The 25,575-nt window shown below is 42.6% G+C and overlaps 1 protein-coding gene across 4 annotated transcripts in view; it reads right to left on the reverse strand.

Annotated features, from left to right (window-relative positions):
• The window catches only part of gphnb (gephyrin b), a 91,381-nt gene that overhangs the window by 53,047 nt on the left and 12,759 nt on the right, over positions 1-25,575 (reverse strand). For all 4 annotated transcript variants that reach the window (XM_062437007.1, XM_062437004.1, XM_062437005.1 and 1 more), the window contains exon 2: positions 9,494-9,572. In XM_062437007.1, the coding sequence (XP_062292991.1) occupies positions 9,494-9,572 (79 nt within the window). The remainder of the gene's footprint in view (positions 1-9,493; positions 9,573-25,575) is intronic.

Below are 25,575 nucleotides of genomic sequence, written 5' to 3' on the forward strand. Positions count from 1 at the left end.
ACAGACACCCCTTATGTAACCCTTTTCTTTTTTTCCCAAGGAGGAGTGCTATTTTTGGGAGACTACTGCATCATCCCTCCGCGTCAGCCACTTAAACGCCATGATACCCTCTCTCAGACAAATACCCATAAACTCCGAGAACATTATTCAGATCATTCAGATGCTTTTACCCGCACGGAGGCTCGGAACTCTTCACACGCTGGGTTACAAAGAGTGAATCCTGCGCCCTGGAAATATCATTCACCAAATCCATCAGCTCTGCTCAGTTTTCATACTGTGCAACCGAGAATGCCGAGAGACACGCTAAAGCAAGACAACAGCAAAATACTGCAGCAAGCATGCACGGAAACGAGGCATGAAACTCAGAGGGAAGCTGTCTGGTTCTGACAAAAGAGGCAGGGAAGTCAGGAAGCATCATTTAAGGAAGACTTTTTCATAAAACACTGTACATGTAGGGCTACTCGGAGCATCCACTGACTTGTGCACCCACACACACACACACACACACACACACACACACACACACACACACACACACACACACACACACACACACACACACACACACACACACACACACACACACACACACACACACACACACACACACACACACACACACACATTCCTGTGATAGCACAAGTGATTTACTTCTCTTGATGTGCTTGGAAGGGAGGAGGGTTTTGGCATCTCTCTCTTTCTGCATGTGTGTGTGTGTGTGTGTGTGTGTGTGTGTGTGTATGTATGTGTATGTGTGTGTTCATGCATGTGCATTCGTGCGATTATGTGTCTGTGTTACACCTCGGGAGAGTAAAGGAGCTGTCAGGACAAATCACCTCTCTCCCTCTCCTGGGGTTTTTATGCCTCTCTGTTTCAGCCCAAATGAAAATATGCTCAACACAAATAACTAGGGTTCCTTCCCACCGTTTCCTAGGCAACCCCTCCTGTCTGAAGCCTCTAGTTGCTGTGTTGTTCATCGTGAGAGAGCGTGTGAGAGTTTGTGTGTGCCAGTGAATGTTTGTGTTTCTGTTTTTTTGTAACTATCGGGGATGCCATTACTGTGTTCTGTGCGAAGGGGGGGGGGCAATATGTTATTGACTGGACTTTTTTTTTGAGTGTGTGTAGGCACGTTTTGTTGTGGGGTTTCAGAGTATCTTAAAGATTTAATGTGATTTGTGCATGTATGTCGATATGTTAAGCATATTGATGTCTAAATATAGGTCTACACACACTGCGTCTATGTGAACAGACGTTTGTGGTGTGTGTGTGTGTGTGCATTGCTATATAGAAAACATTTGAAGTATTTATATATATATATGAATGTATAAATACACATATGTGTATAAATATCTGACTGCACATGCATATTTATACACACACATATGTATATGTGTATACATGCATGCATTATGTGTATGTATGTACAGTTACCAACAATAATGTCTGGGCAGTTTGGGGATTTTAATAATTTCTGCAAACGTTTGTCTGTGAAATGTACTTTTTCAACACATATGATAAAAAGCCAATATGTTATGGTATATGGTATGAAGTTGGTTGAGGTTGCTCTTAACTGCCTGTCAGGGATTGGGATTGACTGCAGTCGATGTCCTGTGTCTATATAAATAGGGCTTGTTTGATTGCACACATTAGATTGAGACACAAAAATCACAATGGGGAAAGTACAAACACAAAAGTATGAAAGAGAGAAAGTGCATAACAAATTTTCATATGTCCGGAGTCTCACTTGGGGCCATCTCAAAGCATCTTGTGCCAAGATCATCAGGGCATCAAATCTACATACAGTACAGTAAGTACAATGTACTGGGAACAGTGGTGTCTTTGCTGAGGTTTAGAAGAAAATTCAAACTTTGACCGCCTGCTGAGAGACAGTTTGAAGATGCTGTCCAAGAGGATACTATGCAGAAAATGTGTTACTTGGCCACAATGATCCTTCAGAACATCAAACCGTCAGCTAGAAAGTTAAAGCTTGGATGCAGTTGGGTGATCCAACAGGACAATTACCCTAAACCAAATCAAGCTAAAGCTAAAGAGACATGCTACTAAATACTATCTGTGCTGTATGTATAATTTCAATCCCCATTTGCTAGTTTTGCAAAAAACACACAATACATTTTGTGAATGTTTTTTTGTAATAAATAGTATAAAAGTATACACACACTTTCTGTGTTTCAATTGTCCCAACAAAACAGCTGTAGAAATAATTATAATCCTACATATCCCTTCCTAGTAACATTTTAAATGCAACTTAATGTATAGGTGGTATGTGTGTATTTACACATATCTGAGTACATGCATACTGTAAATGTGATTTTCAGATATGTGGCTATAGATATGTGGATATAGTGTGGCAGTATGTATTTGGGTGTCCTTTGAACTGAGGGATGCCTATTAGAGGGGAAAGGGTCTGCAACATTTTAATCTCTAACACCCATCTATGTCTCATTCTACTGTGGGGGGGTTACGACATATAAAGCTCTTCTTCAAACTGCAGGCCAGAGGTATAGTCAGACTGGTATAAAGGCTTTTTGCCCGAGGTGTGGACAAATCCTGATGTGGGCGGAGGAAGGAATGGAAGGGGAGAGAAGTGAGGCAAGTGGAGAGAGATGGGAGGGATGGAGGTGAGGGGGAGAGAGAGCACGGCAGTAGTTTTGGCCTGAAAGCCTGGACGCCACGGCCAAATCTTTCTATGAATAAAAGACGAGCAGAGAAGGGGATGAAGAGAGAAAGACACAACGACAGATAGAAAGAGAGAGAGAGGCACAGAGTGAAAAGAGCGAGAAAAAGGAGGGATGGACTGTCATGGGCACACTTAACAAGAGGGAAGAAAAGTGTGCATGTGTGCATGTGAGCCAGCTGCAAATCTCAGTGGTTGTGGGACACTTCCAGGATGAGACCCATCTGCCAGGGTGATTTCATTAATAATACAAGCTCTTTGTACAGGGCACTCAATCTCACTCTCTCTTTCTTTCTTTCTTTCTTTCTCTTGCTTTCTAACACATACACACACATATACACCATCCAGGGAGGAGAGAGGAGAGCCTTGGCCATCTCCTCGCTCCCAGTAGTAGCATGGAGCTGAACCCATTACAGCTGAGTTGTTGGTCCGTCCATATGTAGGAAAGCTCTCAAGGGGTCACGTCTCAACATGTTAGCTGATAGAGGGAAAGATGGAGGGATGGAGGAGGAGTGGACAAACCCACCTCTTCAAACCCCTACCGTGATGAGAGCTCTGAGTGCTCAGCAAGGGGTTCCACTCCCATGATTCCACTCACAGGCACTAAACAACACACACACACGCACACACACACACACACACACACACACACACACACACACACACACACACACACTATAAAATATTCTGCCGACCACTCCACCCCACAAGCTTTCTATTTATTTACAGCATAAATGTCACCATGGTTCAGATCTGGCATCTCTGACAGCCTTCTCCTTCTCCCATTTCATTTTCATTTTTCCCCCTCTACACCACATATGCCACATATCAAACAGACTTCATATATTTAAACAACTAAGTTACCATCAGTGGCACAAACAAGCAGTGCTCATGTGTATTTCAATTACTTTCAGTGTAAACTAAACCACTGTTCAGCTTTGTCGCAGGTACAACCTCAGAATAATCTAGACTGTATTGTAATAATGATCATCTCACACCTACAATTATTTATAGAAATGTGATATTCTAAAGCTTGTGTATTTGTTGTCTGTTCATTCAAAGATGATAATTCTAGGTATTCAGTTGAGAATTACAAATAAATGTTTAACACAGACTCTATAAACTCAAATGAATCAACTTTAACCTCTTAATAAAAAATAATCTTTAATTTCGTGGCATTTGTGTGTCTATTCCTGTTATTGTAATGGCCCGTGAAGCAGTGGGGGCTCGTCCGTTTCTGATCCCCGGCTGTGCTGCGTAATCTACTTTAAACACAGATTTGATCTCTTACACGTGCTAACTAGTCACATGTTTGGGTCTTTGTTTTTTGGGAATGTGTTGTTTGCGGTAGGCGGCTTAACAGATATTGACATTTGAACATATCTGACGTTAAGGAAGTGACGTTGTCAAGTTCATCGACCCTGTCACAAGACAAGATTGTATTTGACCGATTCTGTCATTGCATGTTTTTGAAGAGGCCCAGTTTCAAATTCAAACGCACTTTATTGGCATGAATGTCACACCAATATTGCCAAAGCATCAGAGTCAATGAAAAAAATAGCATTAACATAACATTAAGATTGACATACTGTATATCAATTATATACTTTATTTTCAATGCATGTATGTATGTATGTGTGTGTGTGTGTGTGTGTGTGTGTGTGTGTGTGTGTGTGTGTGTGTGTGTGTGTGTGTGTGTGTGTGTGTGTGTGTGTGTGTGTGTGTCTAGATTGTTCACTGTTACTCAGGTTATGGCATGTTTTATGCCATTTTAGAGTTCTAAATGTTCCTTATTGAATGGCAGATACAGTAAGGTTAGGGTTAAATCTTGGTTAGGGTGAGGTTAGGCACCTAAAACACTTGGTTAAGGTGAGGAAAGTAATGGTTAATTGCAGGTCCGTGAAAGGAGGTGAACTCACCTAAGTCAGATGTGCTACACAGCCATCGACCACCCAGACCTCCTCACACTTAGTTTCTGTCTCAATGGGTAAAAGTCACATCACTTCTTGCATTACTGAATGTTAGTGTTGGACTTTAACAGCCTGGTGTAGAATCATCCAATACAGACAAGCTTACTAGTGATAAGTAGCCTCTGTTACTTCCTGCTTAGAACTGAAATACAACTGAATGAACTACAGTATATAGATATCTACATATCAGTAGATATGAATGAACAAAACTATTTAAAACAGCAAAGTGGTGCAATTTTCCAACTGTAGTGCATTTTTTTAATAATAAAATATTTAAATAAAATTATAGTTTAGAAAATGATTGAGATAAAACACCCCACCAATGTCACATGAATGACTTTTACACACTACTGTAGCAGTAGTAGCAGCTGTAGCAGTAGTAGTAGAAGCAGATAAGGTAGAAGTAGTAGTAATAATAGAGATATTATGTTATAGTACTAGCAGAAGTTGTGTTGTTGATTGTATGATTATTTTAAAGAAAGTTCATCCAGATAAAATTAGTTATTGTTATTATAGTCATTTTAAATGTATTTAAATATATTTTTCTGTAATTTTTGGCTTGATTAAACTGCAAACAGTAGAGTGAGGAAAAGGAAAAAGAATGACATTTAACAAAGGCCCAAGGATGGACACGAAATGGAGATGTTGTGCCTAAATGATCAGCGTCTTAAACCTCTACAGGCCACCAGGATGCCGATCCCTGTAGCGCTTATTGGTGCTGGATCTCTAGCAATAAAGGTTTGTGTGTGTGTGTGTGTGTGTGTGTGTGTGTGTGTCTGTGTGTGTGTGTGTGTCTTTGTCCCCTGACTGTCTCCTGACTGTGAAATTGGGCCTACTGTCACCCATCTGATTGACTTGTAGCTATTCTTAGCCATGACAATTTGTAAAATTGACAAAGGTTGTTACAACACAAGTCGCTGGAGGGCAGGGACACAGAGCTGCCTCAACTGCCCAGGAGGGAGGCTCACTCAACCTTCAACATGTAAACACACACACAAATACACACATACACCCTTGACATACAAACACATATGAATCCGAACACGAGTACTTGCTTACACAACAAGGGTAAAGGTGCATATTAAAAAGCTAAGACACAGAGACACACGGACACACACTTGTACACATCTGCTTCATCTGTGTGTCCTTGAATCCTCTGCATCATTTGTTTGACCCCCTTCTGTTGCTCCTTCTCTTTTTTTTTTGCCACATATCATTTTTCTCCCTCTGACACACCTCAGGATGCTCCTGAATGCCAAACTGGGCAGCCTGATTGATTGCGTGTGCCACCTTGCATGTGTGTTTGTGTGCCTGGGAGACGCTGTGATTATAGTTTATGTTATGTGTCCTGCTGTGGCCCCATACTTCCTCCCTCCCTCCCTCACTCACTCACTCCCTCCCTCCCTCTCTCGCTCTTTTCTTCTCTGTGTGTCTGTCTATGTGTCTCTGTCACAGCAGCAGTGGCACATTGAGGGCACAGCGTTCCGGCTGGTCAACCTGATGGAGCCGCTGACTCGTGGTGTGGCGTGGATTAACATGGCACGGAGGATCTCAGGCCAGAGGAGGTCAGCCAGAGCCCATCTGCATCAGCTAGCATCACCGGAACACAGCAGAGCAGACAGGGACGCCAACACTCACTGCGTGTCCCAGTGTCCAATTTTAATGTTTGAACAGCACCCTGTTTAATCCAAGCTCAACCCTATCACTTTCTGGGCACATAACAACTATGTCTTTCAGTAGATTGGACATCACACACACCCTGACCACAGAACTCTGCATTTACAATGAGCAACACCATTAAAAATAACTTCTTGTCCATTCATTTCCCATAGAGCTCAGCAACAAGGAAGCCTAGCCAATGCACAGAACATCAACAAGCTTGTGATAACTGGACTGTCAACAGCCAATCACACGCTACTAGTGCAGTGCTTGTACAAAATGCGCCTGTTCGGAACAGCCTCCAGCTGCTACCTCAACACATAGAAAAATTCATACAGTTGATACGAGGTGTGAATGAGTATATACACCAGCAACATGACAGAAACTAACATTCTATTATACAGCGGTGATACAAATAATAGGTGTGAAGTACACTTATAGCAAATACATGTTCTTTTCTCATCTTATGTATAATAAGGGCTCCATTTAAAAATGAAATAATGTGCATCCTAAAATAGAGTCGATCGATCTTATTGGGTTCTTAAATCGCTCCTATTTTTTGTGCCTTCAGTTCAGATTTGGGTTTTATCTGTAGAGGCACTTCACAATTGCCACTGTCTTGGATATGAGACAAACTGGTTTTGAACTGCCCATGGAAGTATTTGCTCTCTTATATGCTTGTAGGAGAGTGGAGTGGCCTCGTCTCCTGTCTCGCTCTAACATGCAGGAGTTATTCGGCAGATCTCGGAAGCTCCGCCCTGCTTCTGCACAGAGTGGAGCGTCTCACTGATTAAGTTTATCAATATTAAACATACCGTGTGTCCAAATTGCACCAAATTTGACAAGGCACTCCCCCTTTTCACCAGCAATGCATCCACCAAGTGTGGAATCAGCTGGATGAACGATTCAAGAGATACACCAAGGATAAACATACATACAGACAGAGATTCCTTCTTGTAGTAGTTTTGGGTGTTACATGTATGATTAGTAGATTCTAGTAAGTGAAAACAGCAGTCAACAGTGAATTATTTTACTATCATTTTTATCCAACTGTTGCTAGGAAAAGCATCCCTTCATTCATATAAAACAGTATTCAAAATTCATTATTAGTTTGTTCATATGTTTGGAATTAAAGAGCACTATGTACTTGCAAATGGATAATCATGTATTGTGTGATCAGTCAAATAGGGGTCATCCCAACATCGACAAAGCTGCTCACAGTATAAGCACAATGTAATCTCAGCAGTGTTAGCTCAGCACAGAAAGTGAATGAGACCCCTAACCTTACCAATTACTTTTTTTGACCTTGTATTTTAAACAGGGTCTCATAAAAAACGTAGCTCTGTGTAAAAGCAATCAAAAAGAGACACATACATGGATTAAAACATGTTGACATGTGCACGAAAAGATAGAAAAAACATTTCAAGTTTTCTTTCTCTTTAGTAAATACTGTACAAGGATGCAGTGGATCCCTAATCACTCTCTCTCTGTCTAGGATGACGCACACAACTCTCCTCACACTCCCTCTCTGTGTCACACACACACACACACACACATGTGACACATACATTACACACCAGCCTCAAAATAAACATACCGTAAAGGACATGATGACAAGCATGGATCAATCTAGGGTCCCACAGCAGGGGACTGGTGACACTCCAGTGATATTGACTGGTGTGACACTGACGGGGTGGCAGGGCCGCTCCGGCAAATCAATGGATGTATTGAGAATGACTCGGATACCAAGAGGAGTGTGTCTGAAGCTGCGTGTTGGGGGTCACAGTTTGTAGTGTTTGAGTCACAGGATGATGTGGCATTTCAAAAGGCAATGTGCGATCAGTGATACCAAAAGACTGTTACTGATCAGAGAAAATGTGACTTAAGCTCCACTTATAAATCTTGGTGTCATAAAATCTGACATATCTATTTTCTGCTGTGGACTGCTATATTTGGACTATAGACACCATATGGCCAAAGTTATATGGACACACACTCTTGTTTTAGGGCTGTTTTTGTTGTCTTGGCTAAGTTTTTAGTTCCCATTGAGGAGGTTTTTAATGCTATGATAAACAATATTTTAGGCAATAGAGCCGTCACAACTTGTGGTAACGGTCTAAGAAAGACCCTTTACTGTTTCAATATGACAATGCTCCTGTACACAAAGCCAATGTTCATACACAAATGGTTTACTGAGTCTGGTGTGACTTGAGAGCCCTGACCTCAGCCCCGCTCAGCAGCTTTGGGGCTGAAGACTTTGTGGCTGAATGTGAACAAATCCCTGACAGCCAGGTCCCAAAATTAAAATGAGGTATTTTGCAGTTACATATGAGGTGTAATGTTTGGCTCTCTACATAGTTTTGGGCGTGCATTGTCTCTTATTACATAGGTGGATGCTTTGTTTTACACAAGGATTTTTTTGTGAATAGCTTATGATTTTTAAAATAAAATTGTGACTGCTTTAGGAAGAATTAGAAAGAGTTAGGAATAATTTAAATAAGTGTCATTTATTGTCACATCTATGTTTTTACGAAGCTAACAGAAAACCACCTGACCACCACCTGAATTTCCTTCACTAGAAATAGGCCAAATGAGCATTAGATCTGCTCAAATGACTTTTAAAAGCATCATTTTAAAGCATTTAGTGCAATTAAATTTATTTCAAGATTTATTCTGTTTGGATTTTGCATGTGACTGGTGGAGATGATTGTTTTCCTGTATGTTTTCCATGCTCTTTTGTCACTGATCGCACCCTCGTTACTCGAAACAACTGCCGATTTCACCTCCTTCAGCTTCTTTGAGCAAATAATGACTTACTGCAGCTACCAAGAGTCATCCTCAAACCAAAGTGTGCTGCAGCTCTTTTGTTGTTGCCATGCATGCTGGGAATTTCTCTCCATAGGGCGACACCGAGCCCCGACATGTTGTGTTGAAGAGATATTTTTAGTTTCTTAGTTACACTCTTGCACAAAAAGGCTTCCTCGCACAAACTCACAGACACATACGGATGCAGAGAGACTGTGTGCATCTTTTTATGCTGTAGATTTAAGGGAAGTCAAAGGACTGCGCTATGGGTAAAAAAAAAATTTAAAAAACATGTGCGTGAACACAGATTTTCTTTGTCATTTCTGTCTGTGGGCTGAATAGTCTTAAAAAGGCAAGTACTTACAGAGAGGGATCATGGACGAGATCTTTGAGGTTGACGCCACTACGGTCCTCTGCAAGGTTTCGAAAACAGCTGTCACTCACTGGATACACAGAGACAGAGAGAGGCAGAAGAAAATCCAATTAGCATACTATATGATAAATTATAGTACAAGCATGAGCTATCTGAAATTGAATACATGAGGAATATCATCACAAATAGCTTTTGTTTCATTATAGGCATTGTCCAGGAATTCTCTGTAACAGATGCAAGCGCTTACAAGGCATAAGAGATCCAAAAACTGAAATTACTTTAACTTCCGAAAAAAACGCTTTTCAAGGGCAGTGAGTAAGAATGACTTTCGTTCTAATCGTTTAATTTCCTTTCAGCACAAACCTTTTGTCCTCTTTTTAAAAACGGTGTCATGCTAGTCATGCCTGATTATTCAGGGTGGGAAACTGCAGCTGTCTACAAATGAAGAAATCAAATAAATACACTACAAGAATCTACAAGAAAAATATCCAAGAGGCTCCAAATCAAGCACACACTGAAATGGAGCTACGTTAATTTGGACACAGTTTTGCATTTTACATTTTGATGCATTAATTCTCACCTATGAATTTCCAAAAAAAGGTCATAATAAGGAGAATTTGAGCATATAGGGCTTGTCCACTGAGCCTGCCATTAGGTAGATACCTCTGTATTAAAGATCTTGTCTGCTGTTGCATCATTGCTACATTGACTGCAGCCTTGTGTTTCTCCCCGCATTACAATACCACTCAATGGTTTGGATATACTTTCTCATTCAAGTGAATGCTAAGGTGTGCTCAAATCTTTTGAATGGTACCGTATGCTGATAATCAAATATGATCACAATGTGAATAAAGCAGACACTGACATCCCAACCCTCCCACCCTCACCAAGCACACATTCTGATCCCGCTGAGCCGACGTGAAGCCACACCTTCATCGTCTCCCACCTTATAAAATCACAGTGGCCCCTCGACTGCAGAGCAGGTGCAAGCCACATGAGTCATCATGGTGATCACAGACAGATAGAGTGACGGCTAGAGTAGGATAGGGAGAAAGACGAAGACATGGGGAGAGGGAAATTGAAAATAAAAAAGCGAGAGAAGAAATAAAGAGACAGACGAGGGGCCAAATGTGAACCGTCCAAAAACAGATGCAGAATGATGCACAGCGGGGCGATGGTGGTGGTGCAGAGGACTTGTTTCAAAAAACTTGATGCGCTAGTTGTAGACAAGACTGAAAATGTCATGATGGTACTCCAATAAAGAGCCTTGATCCATGAATGAGAGGAGGGGCAGAGGGAAAGCGTGAGTGGACGGGTGAAGCAAGAATGGTGTAAAAAATGGAATCGTGGTGGCAATGGGGGGGAGAAGTATAGAAAAGGGAATATGCAAGACAGCTGGAGATAGAGCTGAGGGAAAATGGTGGATAAAAAGGAAGAAAAGTATGAAAAAAAGAGAGAAGGAAGGGATTTTTTAAAGAGTGAGGAAGGGGGAAGGGTGATGAGGAGAAAAGGAGTGCCGTGGGGGCAGCAATGTGGAGACAGAGGTAAACAGAGGGTGCAGGACGTTGCTCTGGGCTCTGGCAAATAAATGGGAGAGTGCTGACATTTGAACACCGAGCCAGCTCAGAAAGAGAGAAAGAGAGGGAGAAACAAGAGAGACGGAAAGACTGCACGAGGAGGGGAGTGAAGGGGGGGGGGGCGAGATATAGCGAGAAAAAAGGTTGAGGGAGGAGAGAAAAAGGGGAGCAAGCACATGGAATACACACTATCCCTGACTTTAGAGGGGCACTGCTGCATAAGTGCATGTGTGTGTGTGTTTGTGTGTATGTGTGCGTGAAGAGGGAACTTCCTTCAAGACTGCAGTATTCCTTACAGACACACACACTCACACACACACACACACAGAGCCCTCCTCAGTCTTTCTCTCCCAGCTACCCCTTGATCTAAAAATAGCCGTTCCACTCTCCTACAAGAGGCAGCAACCATTCTGAACCAATCAACACGCTCTGTCAAAGGCATCGGTACCCACCACCCCTCGATGTGTGTGAGTGTGTGTGCACACGTGTGTGTGTGTGTGTGTGTGTGTGTGTGTGTGCATGTGTGCAATAAGGGGAACTCCTGACTGAAGGTAATAAAAATTGCCCCTCCCCGCTGCACCGGTTCATAGAAATGGTGTAAAGGCGATCCCTTCTAGAAAACAATAGGATGGAAAAGAAACAGAAAGAGCGAGAGGGAGAACGGGGGGTGAAAAAAAGAGGGAGAGAAAGAGTGAGAGTGAGAGTGAAGAGAGAGAGATCTGGCTGCAGTTGAAACAAGCTTCAAAGGAATATTAATGTGATCCTGTGCAAGAGCTGAAGACAGGGGAAGAGAAGGGGGAAGAGGGAGGGAGGGTGAAGGAAGAGTGAGAGGGGAGGGGGAGAAAGGTGCGCAAGAATTCATGACGCTGCTCCCTCCTGCCTCTCAAGCTCCGCCTATGCACCTTTGTCCAGGTAAATCTGCAGCTTAGCTATCATCGCATGCACATAAACACCGCTGTACCTTGTATCATTTCTGTTGTCTGTCCCAAAACCCGCAAGGTATGAGCAACCTGGGATTTAATCATCAGCGCAGATGTTGACTCAGCTTCCTAACCCTGGGTGGACCAATGAGATCACCCAGCAGCAGACGAGTGACGCTCCACTCCCAGGTCATGGTGAATATGGCACACAGACCATTTGAAGATGCAATGCAATGACCCCTATGTCACTCTGGAGGGCGCTATTCCCCACAGGACACAGCAAGCTAAAGGTCAATGCTTCTGCATGGCTTAACAACCACTTGGTGACAGACAGCAAAGGCCAGACAGACTGTTGTCAGAGCTCATTCAGACGCCAGACTACACGTACAGATCATGCTGCTATTCTATGGGCTTTCATTTGAAGACAAACAGAAGCTTACGTCTTGTCATTGCAACTTCATATTTAAGCCCGTTTTTCATCGTCTAGCATTCCTGATATCAAGTGCAGCCAAGAACTGCACTAAAAGCTGCATACTCTTGCTTCAGTCAGCTTCATGTTGTTTATTACTAGCACTTTTTAAGTTTGTCTTAAATCCATAACCATAATTTGTTAGTGCTAAATAACATGAGAAATATAAACTGAAAAATATTCATTAAGCTGCATATCATAAAATATTAAAGATAAAAACACAAAGCTACTAAAAATAGTACTAAGTATTAACTAGTAAAATGATAACCACAGCTATGAAAGTGAAATTAAGAAACTATGTGAATTATAACGATGATGTATGTGATCTCATACAGATTGCGTGCATTTTTCAATTTGAAAAAAAATCTATTTTGCGATGCCTATGCCTATGCCTGTATTGACTCCTCTCATCTCATATTTGCCTCCACCTGTGAGTGTGTTGGAGTGCAGAAGCCTGGATGTCCCCAGGCTACAGCAGTGGGAGGAGAGCAGGAGGCCTGTGCTTCAGAAGCATTACGCAGGGCAGCACCACACTCACACACGGGATCTAGATGTGCACACCCTAACACAAACACAGGCTCACACACCCTCTTAAGGGGTTAATCAATGCACCGTAACAGTGGAGGGGAGATCAGGACACAGGGGAAGACATCAAGAGACCAAAGAGAGGAGAATTGATCAGGGAGGGGAAAAAAATGTCAATATAGAACAAAAAAATGAATGGAAAAAACACAGGAGTCTTATACAGAAAACAAGTGCAACATAGATCTAATATGTAAACCACAGTGTGGAACAAGTGGCCAAGTCTGCCAAATGACTGCTAAACTAAATGACACCACCGCTTCTCTTCTCAAAATAAAAAAAACCTGGTAACTACATCTGCATTTGATATGTCGCCAAGGGAATATCTCGATATAAGGCAAATTTGTTGTTTAGCCAACAGTTCAGAAAAGTTAAAAACATAGGTAATTAGTTTTTCGTCCATCTGTGCGTCCAAGTAATCGTCAACAATGATTGACTGTGTCCACAATGGTCAGTGCAGCTCGGGTCAAAGTCCAACAAATGTGTACTATTGGGGCACCCCTGAAAGCGCAGCGCTGTTGCAACATACACAATAATGGAGGAGGCACAGTCAAAAGCCATTTTTACACAATAATGTATGTGCACAAGACACAAAGTACAGATTTGTCATTATTTTTGCAGGGCTGTGGTCATAAACAGAAATACTGGACACTTTGGAAATGTTTAAATGATAATAATGGCACTAGATGGCACTAAGATTGAGGGGCTCATCAAGTCATTACAATTCATCTTGTGTGAAACATTAATGTCTGGGCCAAATTTCAAGGGAGTCTGTCTAATAATTGCCAATACTTTACTCTCAATCACAGTGGTAAAGTGACTGACCGAAGGAGAGACATACCCACCCGTAAAGTCCTGCCACTAGCATGACTAAAAAATGACGATGAGAGCTGCAGACAAAAACAGTTGTGGCAAATGGCATTATCTCAAATAGAAACAAGATCAACGAGATGAGATTTCTTCACAAATGAGTTTTCCTTCCTCTTCCTGTAGTTAGGATTGAATAAACAAAGTAATACATCTATAGGTAGCGTTAGCTAGGTTAGTTAACAAGTGTCTCATTCTGTGACACAGGTGGGTAGTTAGGAAGCCATCAATACCAGATTGTCAGTAGGAAATAGGTTAAAATAAAAAAGCACAACAACTTTTCTTTTTTCTGCATTTTTTGTCCTCCAAAAAAAGCTAGCAACCTCGAAGCCATGCCTTCAGGCATTACAGTACCATCATTACCAAAGAAACTAATAACACATTTCTAGAACAGCTACAAAATGGGCCATGCTATTGTTTTGTCAGTTGTGGTTTCCAAGGTCAAAAATGTATTTTAATTGTCAACACTCATCAAGTTTAAATGAGAAAATGTGTTAGTCAGTTGCAAGAAGCGCTGCGAATGAGTCTGTTAGCAAACTTATATAGTTGCTCAAAAGAGTAAAACAGCTAACTTGTTTAATACAAAAAAAAAACCTTAAATAAAGTTTTCCAAGGTCAACAATGTACTTTTATAGTCATATAACTTGTTGCATGGTATTCAAACAGGTTAGGGTCTGTCTATCAAGCAGGGTAGCTACTCTCTGTCTATGGTAAAAGAAGCAACGTTAGCAAGCAGGTTAGCTATCCATTTCTGATAGCAGACTATGCACAGTCAGTAACTAGCAGAGGAAATTCATAAACTGCTGTATGTTCCACTCAACCATTTCCAGGACATAAAGCAGTCAACACTCATTATCTCCCTGGGATCCCAGGCTAATGGGGATTTCCCTTATAGCAGGTCCACAGACACACATACACACACACTGAACATACAGCTCACATGCGCTCTTTTCAAGTATATGAGCACACCTATGCACACACACACACGCACGCACAGCTTTGCCATGGATCAGCAATTCACAACTTACGCTACAAATCACCGTACAAGACAGAGTGCCTTGATTTGCTTGTGCCAAAGTCTGCTTCCAGTTCAACTATGACAGTGCTTATCTGCCATTATGGTACTATACCCTGCTGCTCTTAAAAGAGAAATACAGAAATCTGCTTGTCTTTAGTGTTTTTTTGATATTATGTGAAGTTCTATTCAAAAAATTACAGTTCAGTTCACTATAAACTTCATCTAGGCACTTATATATTTCAACATGCACAATTTGTTTTGTCCAAAAACGGATCAATGCACTGTTTAATATGCAAGGAAATTGGCAAATCCAGCAGTGGAGGGATGGCAGCTAGAGCATCGCCTTCTTCATCTGAACAACCCACTTGGCATCTCTATTGTTTCTTGTTCTTTATCTGCTAACAGCAGTGCCAATGGCCCTCCAGCCCTGGAGAAGCTACTATGGAGGTCAAACACTGGATTGGGCTGACATCTGCTGGTAGGAGGGACAACACCTCTGCACACCAATAAGCCTCAACCAAAGTGATATCACTGCCTGTCTTCTATTTTACTGGCTTGTTCTGTGTCAAATGGAAACACTGGGCCCCAGGCCTCAGATTAAATGGGCTTAATGATGAATAGAGGTATGGATCCGCCTCCAGATTGTAATGGGGTGGGGTAGACATCTGACTAGGGGGCTTTCGGTACTACAACCCCCTCCTAGCCAGGAGAGGGAGAGGACCAGTTGTGCACAAATACCAGCATCTTCATTCCATGGCAGGGTAAATTTCCAAATTAATAAAGGCTTCACAGTGCTGGGTAAAATATAGTAACAGCAATAACAGCAGATAACCTAATCTAATATAAGACCACTGTATCTTAGCAACCTTGTTAATTCTGAGAGGAGCAGTGGGGTAAGCAGCAGAAGCACCGCATCCATCATCAAAGACACACCCAGCAGCAACACACACACACACACACACACACACACACACACACACACACACACACACACACACACACACACACACACACACACACAGACACACACACACACACACACACACACACACACACACACACACACACACACACACACACACACACACACCAATTACTCACAAACTCTCATGCACATGCTATCTTACCATTAGCCACTATCTCAATCGCACTGTGATGCAGATGAATGCATACACATGTGCAGGGCTACACACTCAGGCACATACACACAGATCCTCAGGCTTACTGTAAGCAGCCGGGAGAATGGAGGGGGTGTGGAGCGGAACAATGGGATCCTAATCGTTGGGCTGCATTTCAAAGCCTCTCCCCTCTACAACACTGTTTCTAGATAAGATTTCAAAATGCTATTTATATCCGCGGGGAAAGGAGCCAACCAGCGGCTTGATTTTCATTTATTTGAAGTCAGATCTAAATTGGGGTGGAGTTACATAATGCAAGGAGTGCGACACTCCACCTGCTACTGCCAAGTCAGCCATTGAAGAACACTACGGAGGGAAACAGCCCAAAAAAAGATGCACTGGGCCCACACTATTACTGCAGCTAATAATTACTCTATCGGCTTAATAATCATCGCTTACTACGCCAAAGGAGCCCGGCTCATCCGTGTGGGTACAGCAGTGGGCCGATCCGCATCTCAAATCCAAACCTACTCCAGCGTAACCAGGCCAAAATCCGGCATCCATGCTGAGCCAAGGACAAAACAACACAGCAAAACATGGCCCTGTCCCCCCCACGCACCAGATGTGCAGGGTAGCAAGACAGAGAGGGAGAGACAGCTCTGTTCTCCACAGCTGTGTCCCAGGCAGGGCCCATCCCTGGCCCTGGCTCCCCCATCTCTCCCCCATCCCTGTTTCCCTGGAGAAGAGAGGCAGCTCCATCCCAGCCTGAGTAAAGAGGGGGGAGGTGAGGTGCAAGGGTGGACATGTGGAGTTGAGGGAGGGTGAGCTGGAGCCTAACCCTGTCAGGATTAAGAGACCAATTCACACTAGATGAGAGAGAGGGGGAGAGAGGGGAGCATCGGTGGGAATCTGAACGCAAAGAGGGAGGGCAGGGGAAGAAGGGTAGGGTAGGAAGGAGAGTATTAAGGTAGAAAGGGAAGGGGGGGGGAATAGGAAAATGAGGAGAAGAGATAGATGCAGGGGAATTAATAAAAACACATGAGATGGGGGCAGGCAAATGAGAATAAAAGAAAGGAAGAATAACAGAAAGAGAGGGGAGGGAAGAGGATAAGGAGATAAGGGAAGGGCCCAAGCAAATATACAGGCCAGAGAGAGTTCAACCACACACAGTGTCCCTCCACAGATATTGAACCGTGTAGGTACTTCGGTAGCAACGTATTCAACTTCTCAACAATCATAAAATGATGTGTCTGTTAACAGTGCAGACACCCACATGGGTAATAGTTGGAGGGAAATTCATAATTTGAGAGCAAAGTGTGAAAGGTCACAGATAGTTGTGCAAAAGGTATTAAAGAACCTTTAAGACCCCATTTACACATGCATCTTTATCTGGATAGCCTATCTGGATAATGATATCTGATCATGAGCTTCCATTTACACCTGCTATTAATAAGCCTTTTCATTATCTCCATTCTGCTAGCACTGTGATTGGATCTCAATATCCTAATAGGTGGGCAGAGTTGGCAGACTTATCATTTAAAGGCTATGTCAAGCAATGCTGTTGTATGGGCTAAAAAAAAAAATCTGTGTTGTAGGTGGAGTTAGGTGACCTTATAACTTGCTGGGCAGAATTGTTTTATCAAGAATGCAACCGCACTGTACAGATTGCGTTCATGCCTGGCTGACCACCTCCAGATGTGGCTTTGCTGATCCAGTTACATAACATTACATTCTAATTGCTATGCACCCTGTCTGCATTTACTGGTATTCACATGTGTTTTTCTTTATCCAGATAAGATATCCAGATCCAGATGTTAACAGCAGGTGTATGTGGTCTCTGAGACTCACAGGCTTTAATATGCGTTTGCATGCCTATTAGGGATATGTACATATAAAGTGTGTGCAAGGGTGATGAATGCTAAAATGTTGATTAATGGATTCATCAATCAACAGAAAACTGATTGACAATGATTTTGACAATTAGTGAATCATGGTAATCATTTAACAAGCACAACAGCAGCCTATTATTTTAGCCACTGAGAAACTCTGCCGGAGAAGTTTGGGTTTAATGGCCTTGTTCAAGGGCACCTGATTTGTTGTAATGACAAACCCATTTCCCTGTTTTACATCATTACAAATTGACTATTGTTAGGTTTCATTACAAATTGACTATTGTTAGGTTTCAGCCTGATGCAAAACAAGACATTTTTCACAATGTTGTGACATATTATTCACCAAATATTGATTAATATAAAAGTAATTCATAGATTCATTGATGATGGAAATAATCAATATCTGCAGTCCTATGTGTGTCGTAAGTAATCAAAAGAGTGAGATAGATTGTGCTGACCCTGAGTTTTCACCCCAGCTCAGGAGTCCTGCTGCCACTGTCACTCTCCACTGGCTGGAATAAATAAAACATGAGAGAGCCTGAACCCCAATACGGGCATACTTAGTCAGCAACCTGGTTCAGAAACCAGTAATACATACACACGCCACCATCACAAAACACACCCATCACAATTAACAAGCAATCACTAACAATCAAAGCAAAAGGCACCAATCTTAGTAGTGTAAGTACGTTTTTCACCTGCTCACTGCAGGTCCAGTAACTATCCACAGACAGCTTTTAAGTGATCTACCCCAGTCAACCCACTCTAAGTCACTTTCTCACACTCTGCATAGCACTCACCTGAACCTCTCTTTATCATCCAAATATCAGTGAAAAGCCCGAGACTGCAGCACCCTACCGCCTGCAACTCTCCACAAAGGCTTCTCGTATAGATGTTTTATTAACACGGCCATAAATATTGAAAAGACATTTACTAATGAAGCCACGGAGAAAAGTTCCAGAGACAATTTTCAGTGTGGGGGAATACAGGGACCTTGAATATGGCACCCTACACCCCTTTTTCTACCTTCCTTCTCCTTCCTCTCATTTCCCACGCCATGGCCAGAATGCCCCTGCAGCTCCAACATCGCCCCCACCCACACGCACTTTCCCTTCAACAGCCCCCCCATATTCTTCCCCTTCTGTGTTGTTCTTGTTGTAAGAAATCGATGGATTGGAGGGGCTTGACGATCTGCCACATCCCTTGCGAATATTAATCATACATCACGGGCTCTGAGCATAACGAAGCTTGTTTCTAACGACAACAGAAGTGATGAATGTGTCTGTGGCTTCGAATGGCATTATCATATAGCCAGGCAGGAGTAATGTATATTTGTGTGTGCATGTCGTATGTAAAGGTTGGGCGGGTGTGTGGCTGTGGGTGGATGAGGTATCACAGCTTTTCCCCCATGTAGCATGACATTTTGATGGCAGAGGGCCCACGGCAAGCCAGCTCTCCGTGGCATTTCCAACAGCTGTTTACACACACACGCACACACACCCATATGCACAAGCGCAAAAATGTGCACTTGTGTTTTTTCTGAGCACATGAGTGCATGCACTGGTATATGCAATGCATGAGTGCAGCCATTCATCTGGTGCAGTTTACTATAAAAGCCATAGTAGATGCCATTTCAAGTATCTGTGAGTGTAAGACGGAAAAACACACAGTAGAAGGAGCATTTGACTAATAGTACACATTAGGTACGAGGTGGTGATACTGAGAAACTGTGACACTGTTTACAAGGGTGGAAAATTGGTTATGATGCTGCAGTGATTTTACTACGGATGCATGTGAGCCACCTGGGTAAAATTGTAAGATATGAGAATAAGGATCAGTTCACACACAATGCAAAAGTTAAAAAGTTTAGATTTTATTTGACCAGTGTTGAGATGTATATCTGAGATTTTACCTCAGCACTGATACAGTGGATGTGAATGGCATTTTGTATGTACTTTTGCACCCAAAAAGAAATACCATTTAACTCCATTGGTATTGGTCTAGGTGTAGAAATATCAAAGACAAATATCTCCAAACTTCTGCATGCATGTTGAAATACAATCAAAAGTGTGGACATACTTCTTCAAGGGGATGAGAAGGTATGTTTTAACTTCTGACTGATACTGTGGTGGGTTTTTTTTGTAATTCTGCAGCCCACAAACATCATGTAAAAGGCAACGTGGCTAATATCATGATAGGCAGACAAAAATAAATGAATTCACACCTAACTGGCATAGTCTTTCCTTTTATTTCCAACTTACAGTAGCTCCGTCTCTGTGTGTGTTATCTATGGCTGCTCCATTAGTGAGCCAGGTACCATTCTCTTGTTAGAAGCCAAAATGAGCTCGAGAGCAGCTCTATTGATTTCAATAGAAATGTGCTTACACTGGCATCAATATAGCCACACATTTCTGATACCTCCCGTTAGAAGCTTCCCTCCACTCCCCCCTTCTGCCTCCACATCCCTTCGTCTCTCTCCCCCTCCTCCTCCTCCTACTCCTTCATCCTTCGAAGCTGCTGATGCAGGAAAACCCAGGGCTGCACCAGTGCAACCACGGCTTAGCTACACATTCCAGTTTGCATCCTTGAATGAGCTGTGTGAATCCACAAGGAAAACTCAGCTCATTTATTTCACTTCACTCAATATGACCAAAGATAGACGGTTTGGGGCTGAAATGGATAACTATTGGCTAACATTAGCGATGGGGCTCTTTATCTGTTGGCTTTTAGGGTTTGTAGTGAAACATATGTGCTGAGGCCTAATCAGATCAGGTATTGATTGATCTTCATAGAGGAAGCTTAATGTTCTCCCTGCTCCTCTGTGATCTCTCACTCAAGGGAAAGAGGAGAGGGAGGATCACAGGTGGAGGGAAAGGTAGGGAGATGTGTAGCTGCAGTCAGTCTAAGGTGGTCAAGGTTAGACTGGCAGATGGCCATCCAGAATCAATGGCAGGTTTTTGATCAAAGCTGAGGGTCACACTCATGCTGACCAGGGGAATCGTTTGATGGACAAGGTAAATGCACATCCACATCCCCAACCCTGATTGGGACAAACAAGTCTCGAGAGATGCAGCTGTCAAGTCGATTTCTGGGGCGGGAGACATGACCATATTGTAAGTGACACATTGTTCACTAAGTGGAAAGTTAATCTAAACTGCATCTCCACAGGGTCCCCATGTGGCGAAGATGGCAGCCTCATCATCGTCTGGTCCACCGGCTGCCCTCCCCATGACCAGCCCCCGCTCACTGTCCACAAATCCCATTTCATGCCAGCCACGCTTCTGAAAAGGCAAAACAAAAGCCCGATCAGCACAGCTGCGGCTTTAGCACATTGTGCCGACAATCATCGTGAAATCAGTGGAACAAAGAAAAGCGGAACTCTGCAGCACCCAAAACTATGCAGCGGTGCATCAGGCAGCATTAAGCTAAGGGTACGTCTGACTGCGGCTACTTAGAGAAGCAACTGTTTCCTGAAGGTCAACAATTACATCTCCAACAACACCTCCAACGAGAACAAAGAGCAATTTCATGTCAAGTGAACACATTTTTTATGTCAAAAAATGACTTCAGTGTCCTTTATCCCAAGTATGATCCCGTCATAAACAGTTACACCAGAGACACTTCCATCAAGGAATTTACCATTTGTGAAAAATGTTAAATTACCCTTAGATTTGACAGAAAAGGGACAACTCTTTTAGCTTTTAAGGAATCCAAAAAGCAACAAAGTACTGGGAAAACGAGACCTCACTTTATAAAAAACATACATAAAAATTACAACTTCGTTAAAATGACAAAAACTTCACAGAAATAACGAGGTTAGGGTGGTCAAAGCATCAAAGCAAGATGGCAGAGGTTTCATATGACTAGGATTGGACGTAACTAATCAGCTGGTTGCCAAACAGCTGATGAATGAGTCAATGATTGTTAAGCATGAATCAAGCAGCTGTGGCTAATCAGCTAATGCAAGCTCAACTTCAGAGCTCTGCCCGAACTGACACTGCGCGCTCCATTACTTTAAAGCAAAACTTATACTCGCCAATTCCATATAGCCCCCAGTGTCTGCACAGTTACGCATGACAAATTCTGTCATCTGTCCACATCCATAACATAAGGGTCTGACTGATCATATGAATGCATCTGCCTCTACAGACACCTGATGCAGTAGAAACAGAACGGCAGTCTGTTTCATAATATGTCAGGGTCTTGAGAAGTCTTGGGAAAGAAAAGTATGTATGTCCCTTTTCTGCTGTAACAGTTAAATCAATTTAGCTAATTGCTGATTGGTCGATCCACACAAAATGAGTCTATTCTTGAAGCAAAAATGCAGCTTCTTACAAGTGAGCAATTGGATGCTTTTCTTTATTTTGTATCACAGTAAATTTAACATGTTTCCGACTGTTGGTTAAACAAAACAAAAAAAGTTACCTGAAGACCCTATCTTAGGCTCTAGAAAACTGTGATTGGTATTTTCATTGTTTTCTGACATTAGACCAAAAAAATTCATAGATCCATTTGAAAATGAACCAACAGAGTAACAAAAATCATTTTTAATGAAAGCTGCACCACGCATACACCCCAGTGCATCTGGCGGGATCTCCTAAAATGACGCAAACATGCAGTGTAGTCTCTTGCAAGAAGTATACTGCTGTGCTGTTCCACAGTCATATTGTCTGAAGTGCATCCTTTGTTGAGAGTCGCAAACACACAGAGGAAATGAACTCCGATGGATTAAAGTTACAATCAGAGCGTTCCACACATTGCCAATGTTTGTTGATGTGGTTGTTAATGTGTGAGTGGGTGGGTGAAATACATGTGTGTATTCGTGTGCATATGTGTGTGTGTGCATGAACCATTCGACTCCCCTTATTTCCCAGGATGCAGAGTTTTACATGCCTACACACAAGAACGCACACACACACACACACACAGGGAGTGCCCCGGGCCCGGCTGTACTAATGAAGCAGCCCTTAAGCAGCTACCTTCATTACATTCAATCCTCTGGGCAGTGTCAGCAATTACATTGCAGCTTCCCACTGTCAGAGCTCACACACGTACAGACGTCCACACAGACAGACGTACACACGTACACACACACACACACACACACACACACACACACACACACACTCACACACACACACACACACACACACACACACACACACACACACACACACACACACACACACACACACACACACACACACACACACACACAAAGAGACACAAAGAGACATTTGGAAACTTGTCCTTCTCATGACTAATGCTGGCTGAGGCTGACACAAGGAGGACTTCTTGCTCTTCTCCTTCTTCTTTTGCGGTAGGGGGTGTTTTTAGGCTCAGCTATGTAAAAAACCCCAAACCCCTCACCTCAACACAGCAGGCTCAAGCCCACCACCACACCAGCAGAGCCTCTGTGACATCTCTCTCTCTCTCTACTAGCCTCACTGTGTGAAGCTGCCTGGGGAAGCTGCCTAATAGAGTGCTCCAATTGCCATATTTCACACATCTCATCATTTATCCCACTGAGACACGCATACATGTATATGTCAGTGCAGGGGCAACTGAGAGGGAAGCCCCTGGAGGAGTCAGAGCATCCAGGGACCTTTCCAGGAATTGTTTTGACTGTGATGCTTCAAATCAAATTTTTGGTTATCATTAGACAGATATGTATGGAGATAAATGAGTGAAAATCAAGAGACTCAAGATTTTCGAATGTATGTGACGATATGCAAAAAAAACAATCCAAACGTATCTTCTCATCCCCTAGTGTGGCAACTAACGATTACTTTCATTATTATGATTTGCTAGAGTGCAAGTTAACGTCTTCGGATAGCGGTTACTGTCTGAACAACAGTCCAAAAATCAAAAACATTCAGTTAACTATCATATATGACAAAGAAAAACAGCAAACCCGCACAAAAGAGCAGCTGGATCCAGCAAATTCAAAGAAATGACTGAGACCTTTAATCAATTATCAAATTGCTGCCAATTCACTTTCCTGTCAGTCAAAAAAAAGATTAATCAGCTAGTTGTGTCCACTTCGCTTGAATAAATATTATGTACAGTACATATCTTTCCAATGTGATCTAACTTTTTCTTTCTTTCCTGTTGATTATTTTCTCAAATAATCAGTTAGTGATTTTGTCTATAAAATCTTCAGATTCTTGTTTTGTCTCACCACCAGTCCAAAAATTACTATTGTTAAAGAAAATTTTAAAAAGCTATTGTTTGATTATCAAATTGGTTTCTGGTTCATTCTATGTGATTGGATTAATCATTTCAGCTCTTGTCTGGAGTCTTTTCCTCCACGAAGCTATGTTGCGTTTAAGTGCTGGTGGCTAACTCGGACACATGGGTTTTCAGTGCATTCATGTGCAATTTCCAAGTGGGTCACTAGTAGAGACTTATTTCTCTCCATAAATCTTCTGCCACAATGAGAGAAGATGGAATAAAAAAGAACAGGTGGGGCAATGAAGCAGAACAGAGGAAATTGAGTGAGAAACTCCCTGACTCACTCTATCAAATGTATACAGTCATGTGCCGAGATTGGAAAACCACCAGTCATGCCTATTGTAACACCATAAATGATGCAAAAGGGCAACAAAGCTGTCAAACTATGCTTTGTCATGTCAATCAAACTGGTTGTTGCGTGTATATGTTCAGAGCATGTGTGGCTGTGATGTGTGTGTATGTGTGTGTGTGTGTGTGTGTGTGTGTGTGTGTGTGTGTGTGTGTGTGTGTGTGTGTGTGTGTGTGAGTGTGTAGGCGGGTGTCTATTAACATTTGATTCCCAGGTGCCATGATCTGAAAGGGTTTTGTGGTAGAAATGGGAAAGGCATGATGCTGAATAATGGAAGAAGAGAATGGGAGAACACCTTGACCCCCCCCCCCCCCCCCCCCCCCCCCCACACACACACACACACACACACACACACACACACACACACACACACACACACACACACACACACACACACACAGTGCGCCGGGCCGAGGTCGGGCCATCAAACACACCTTGTTAGGGAGAAGCTGGCCTCCTCCATTATTCACACATACTGTACATGCTCCCCTTGTACTGCTCGCTCCCTCGCTTTGCCGGGGAGATGGAGTGAGTTGAGCGCAGACAGACAGCAAAAGGCAAAGAAGTGAGAAAGGTGGACCGAGAAAGAAAGAAAGAGAGGTGAGGAGACAGCGACAAAATAGCGGGTGAGAAAAAGGGAGATGTTATGAGATAAAATGTGATATATGAGCGGGAAAGGGAGAGCGAGTGCGTTATATTTATCTCTGAAGTCCCAAGTCTTGTAACGCTCATCAAACTCGATTTCAATTATCATTGATATGGAATTGATTAGTGAAACTGATGTAAATATAAATGTGTGAGCAAGCCAATGACTGATATAATTACTGTCAATTATGAATGCAATGTTCCATAGCAACTGTAAACACTGCGGGGAAAAGCCATTTCAAATCAGAGCCTTCATACACAGTTGATTTTGGACACTTTTGCACACTCCACTCGCCGCTCAGTGTGCCACCTTCGCATTCACTGGTTCAAAAATAGAAACACTTCTCCCCAATTCAGACGACGATGGTGGTTCCCGGAAGCATGTGTCACACGCATCAATCA

The sequence above is a fragment of the Scomber scombrus genome, chromosome 17 (genome assembly GCF_963691925.1).
Source record: "Scomber scombrus chromosome 17, fScoSco1.1, whole genome shotgun sequence".
Taxonomy (NCBI): domain Eukaryota; kingdom Metazoa; phylum Chordata; class Actinopteri; order Scombriformes; family Scombridae; genus Scomber; species Scomber scombrus.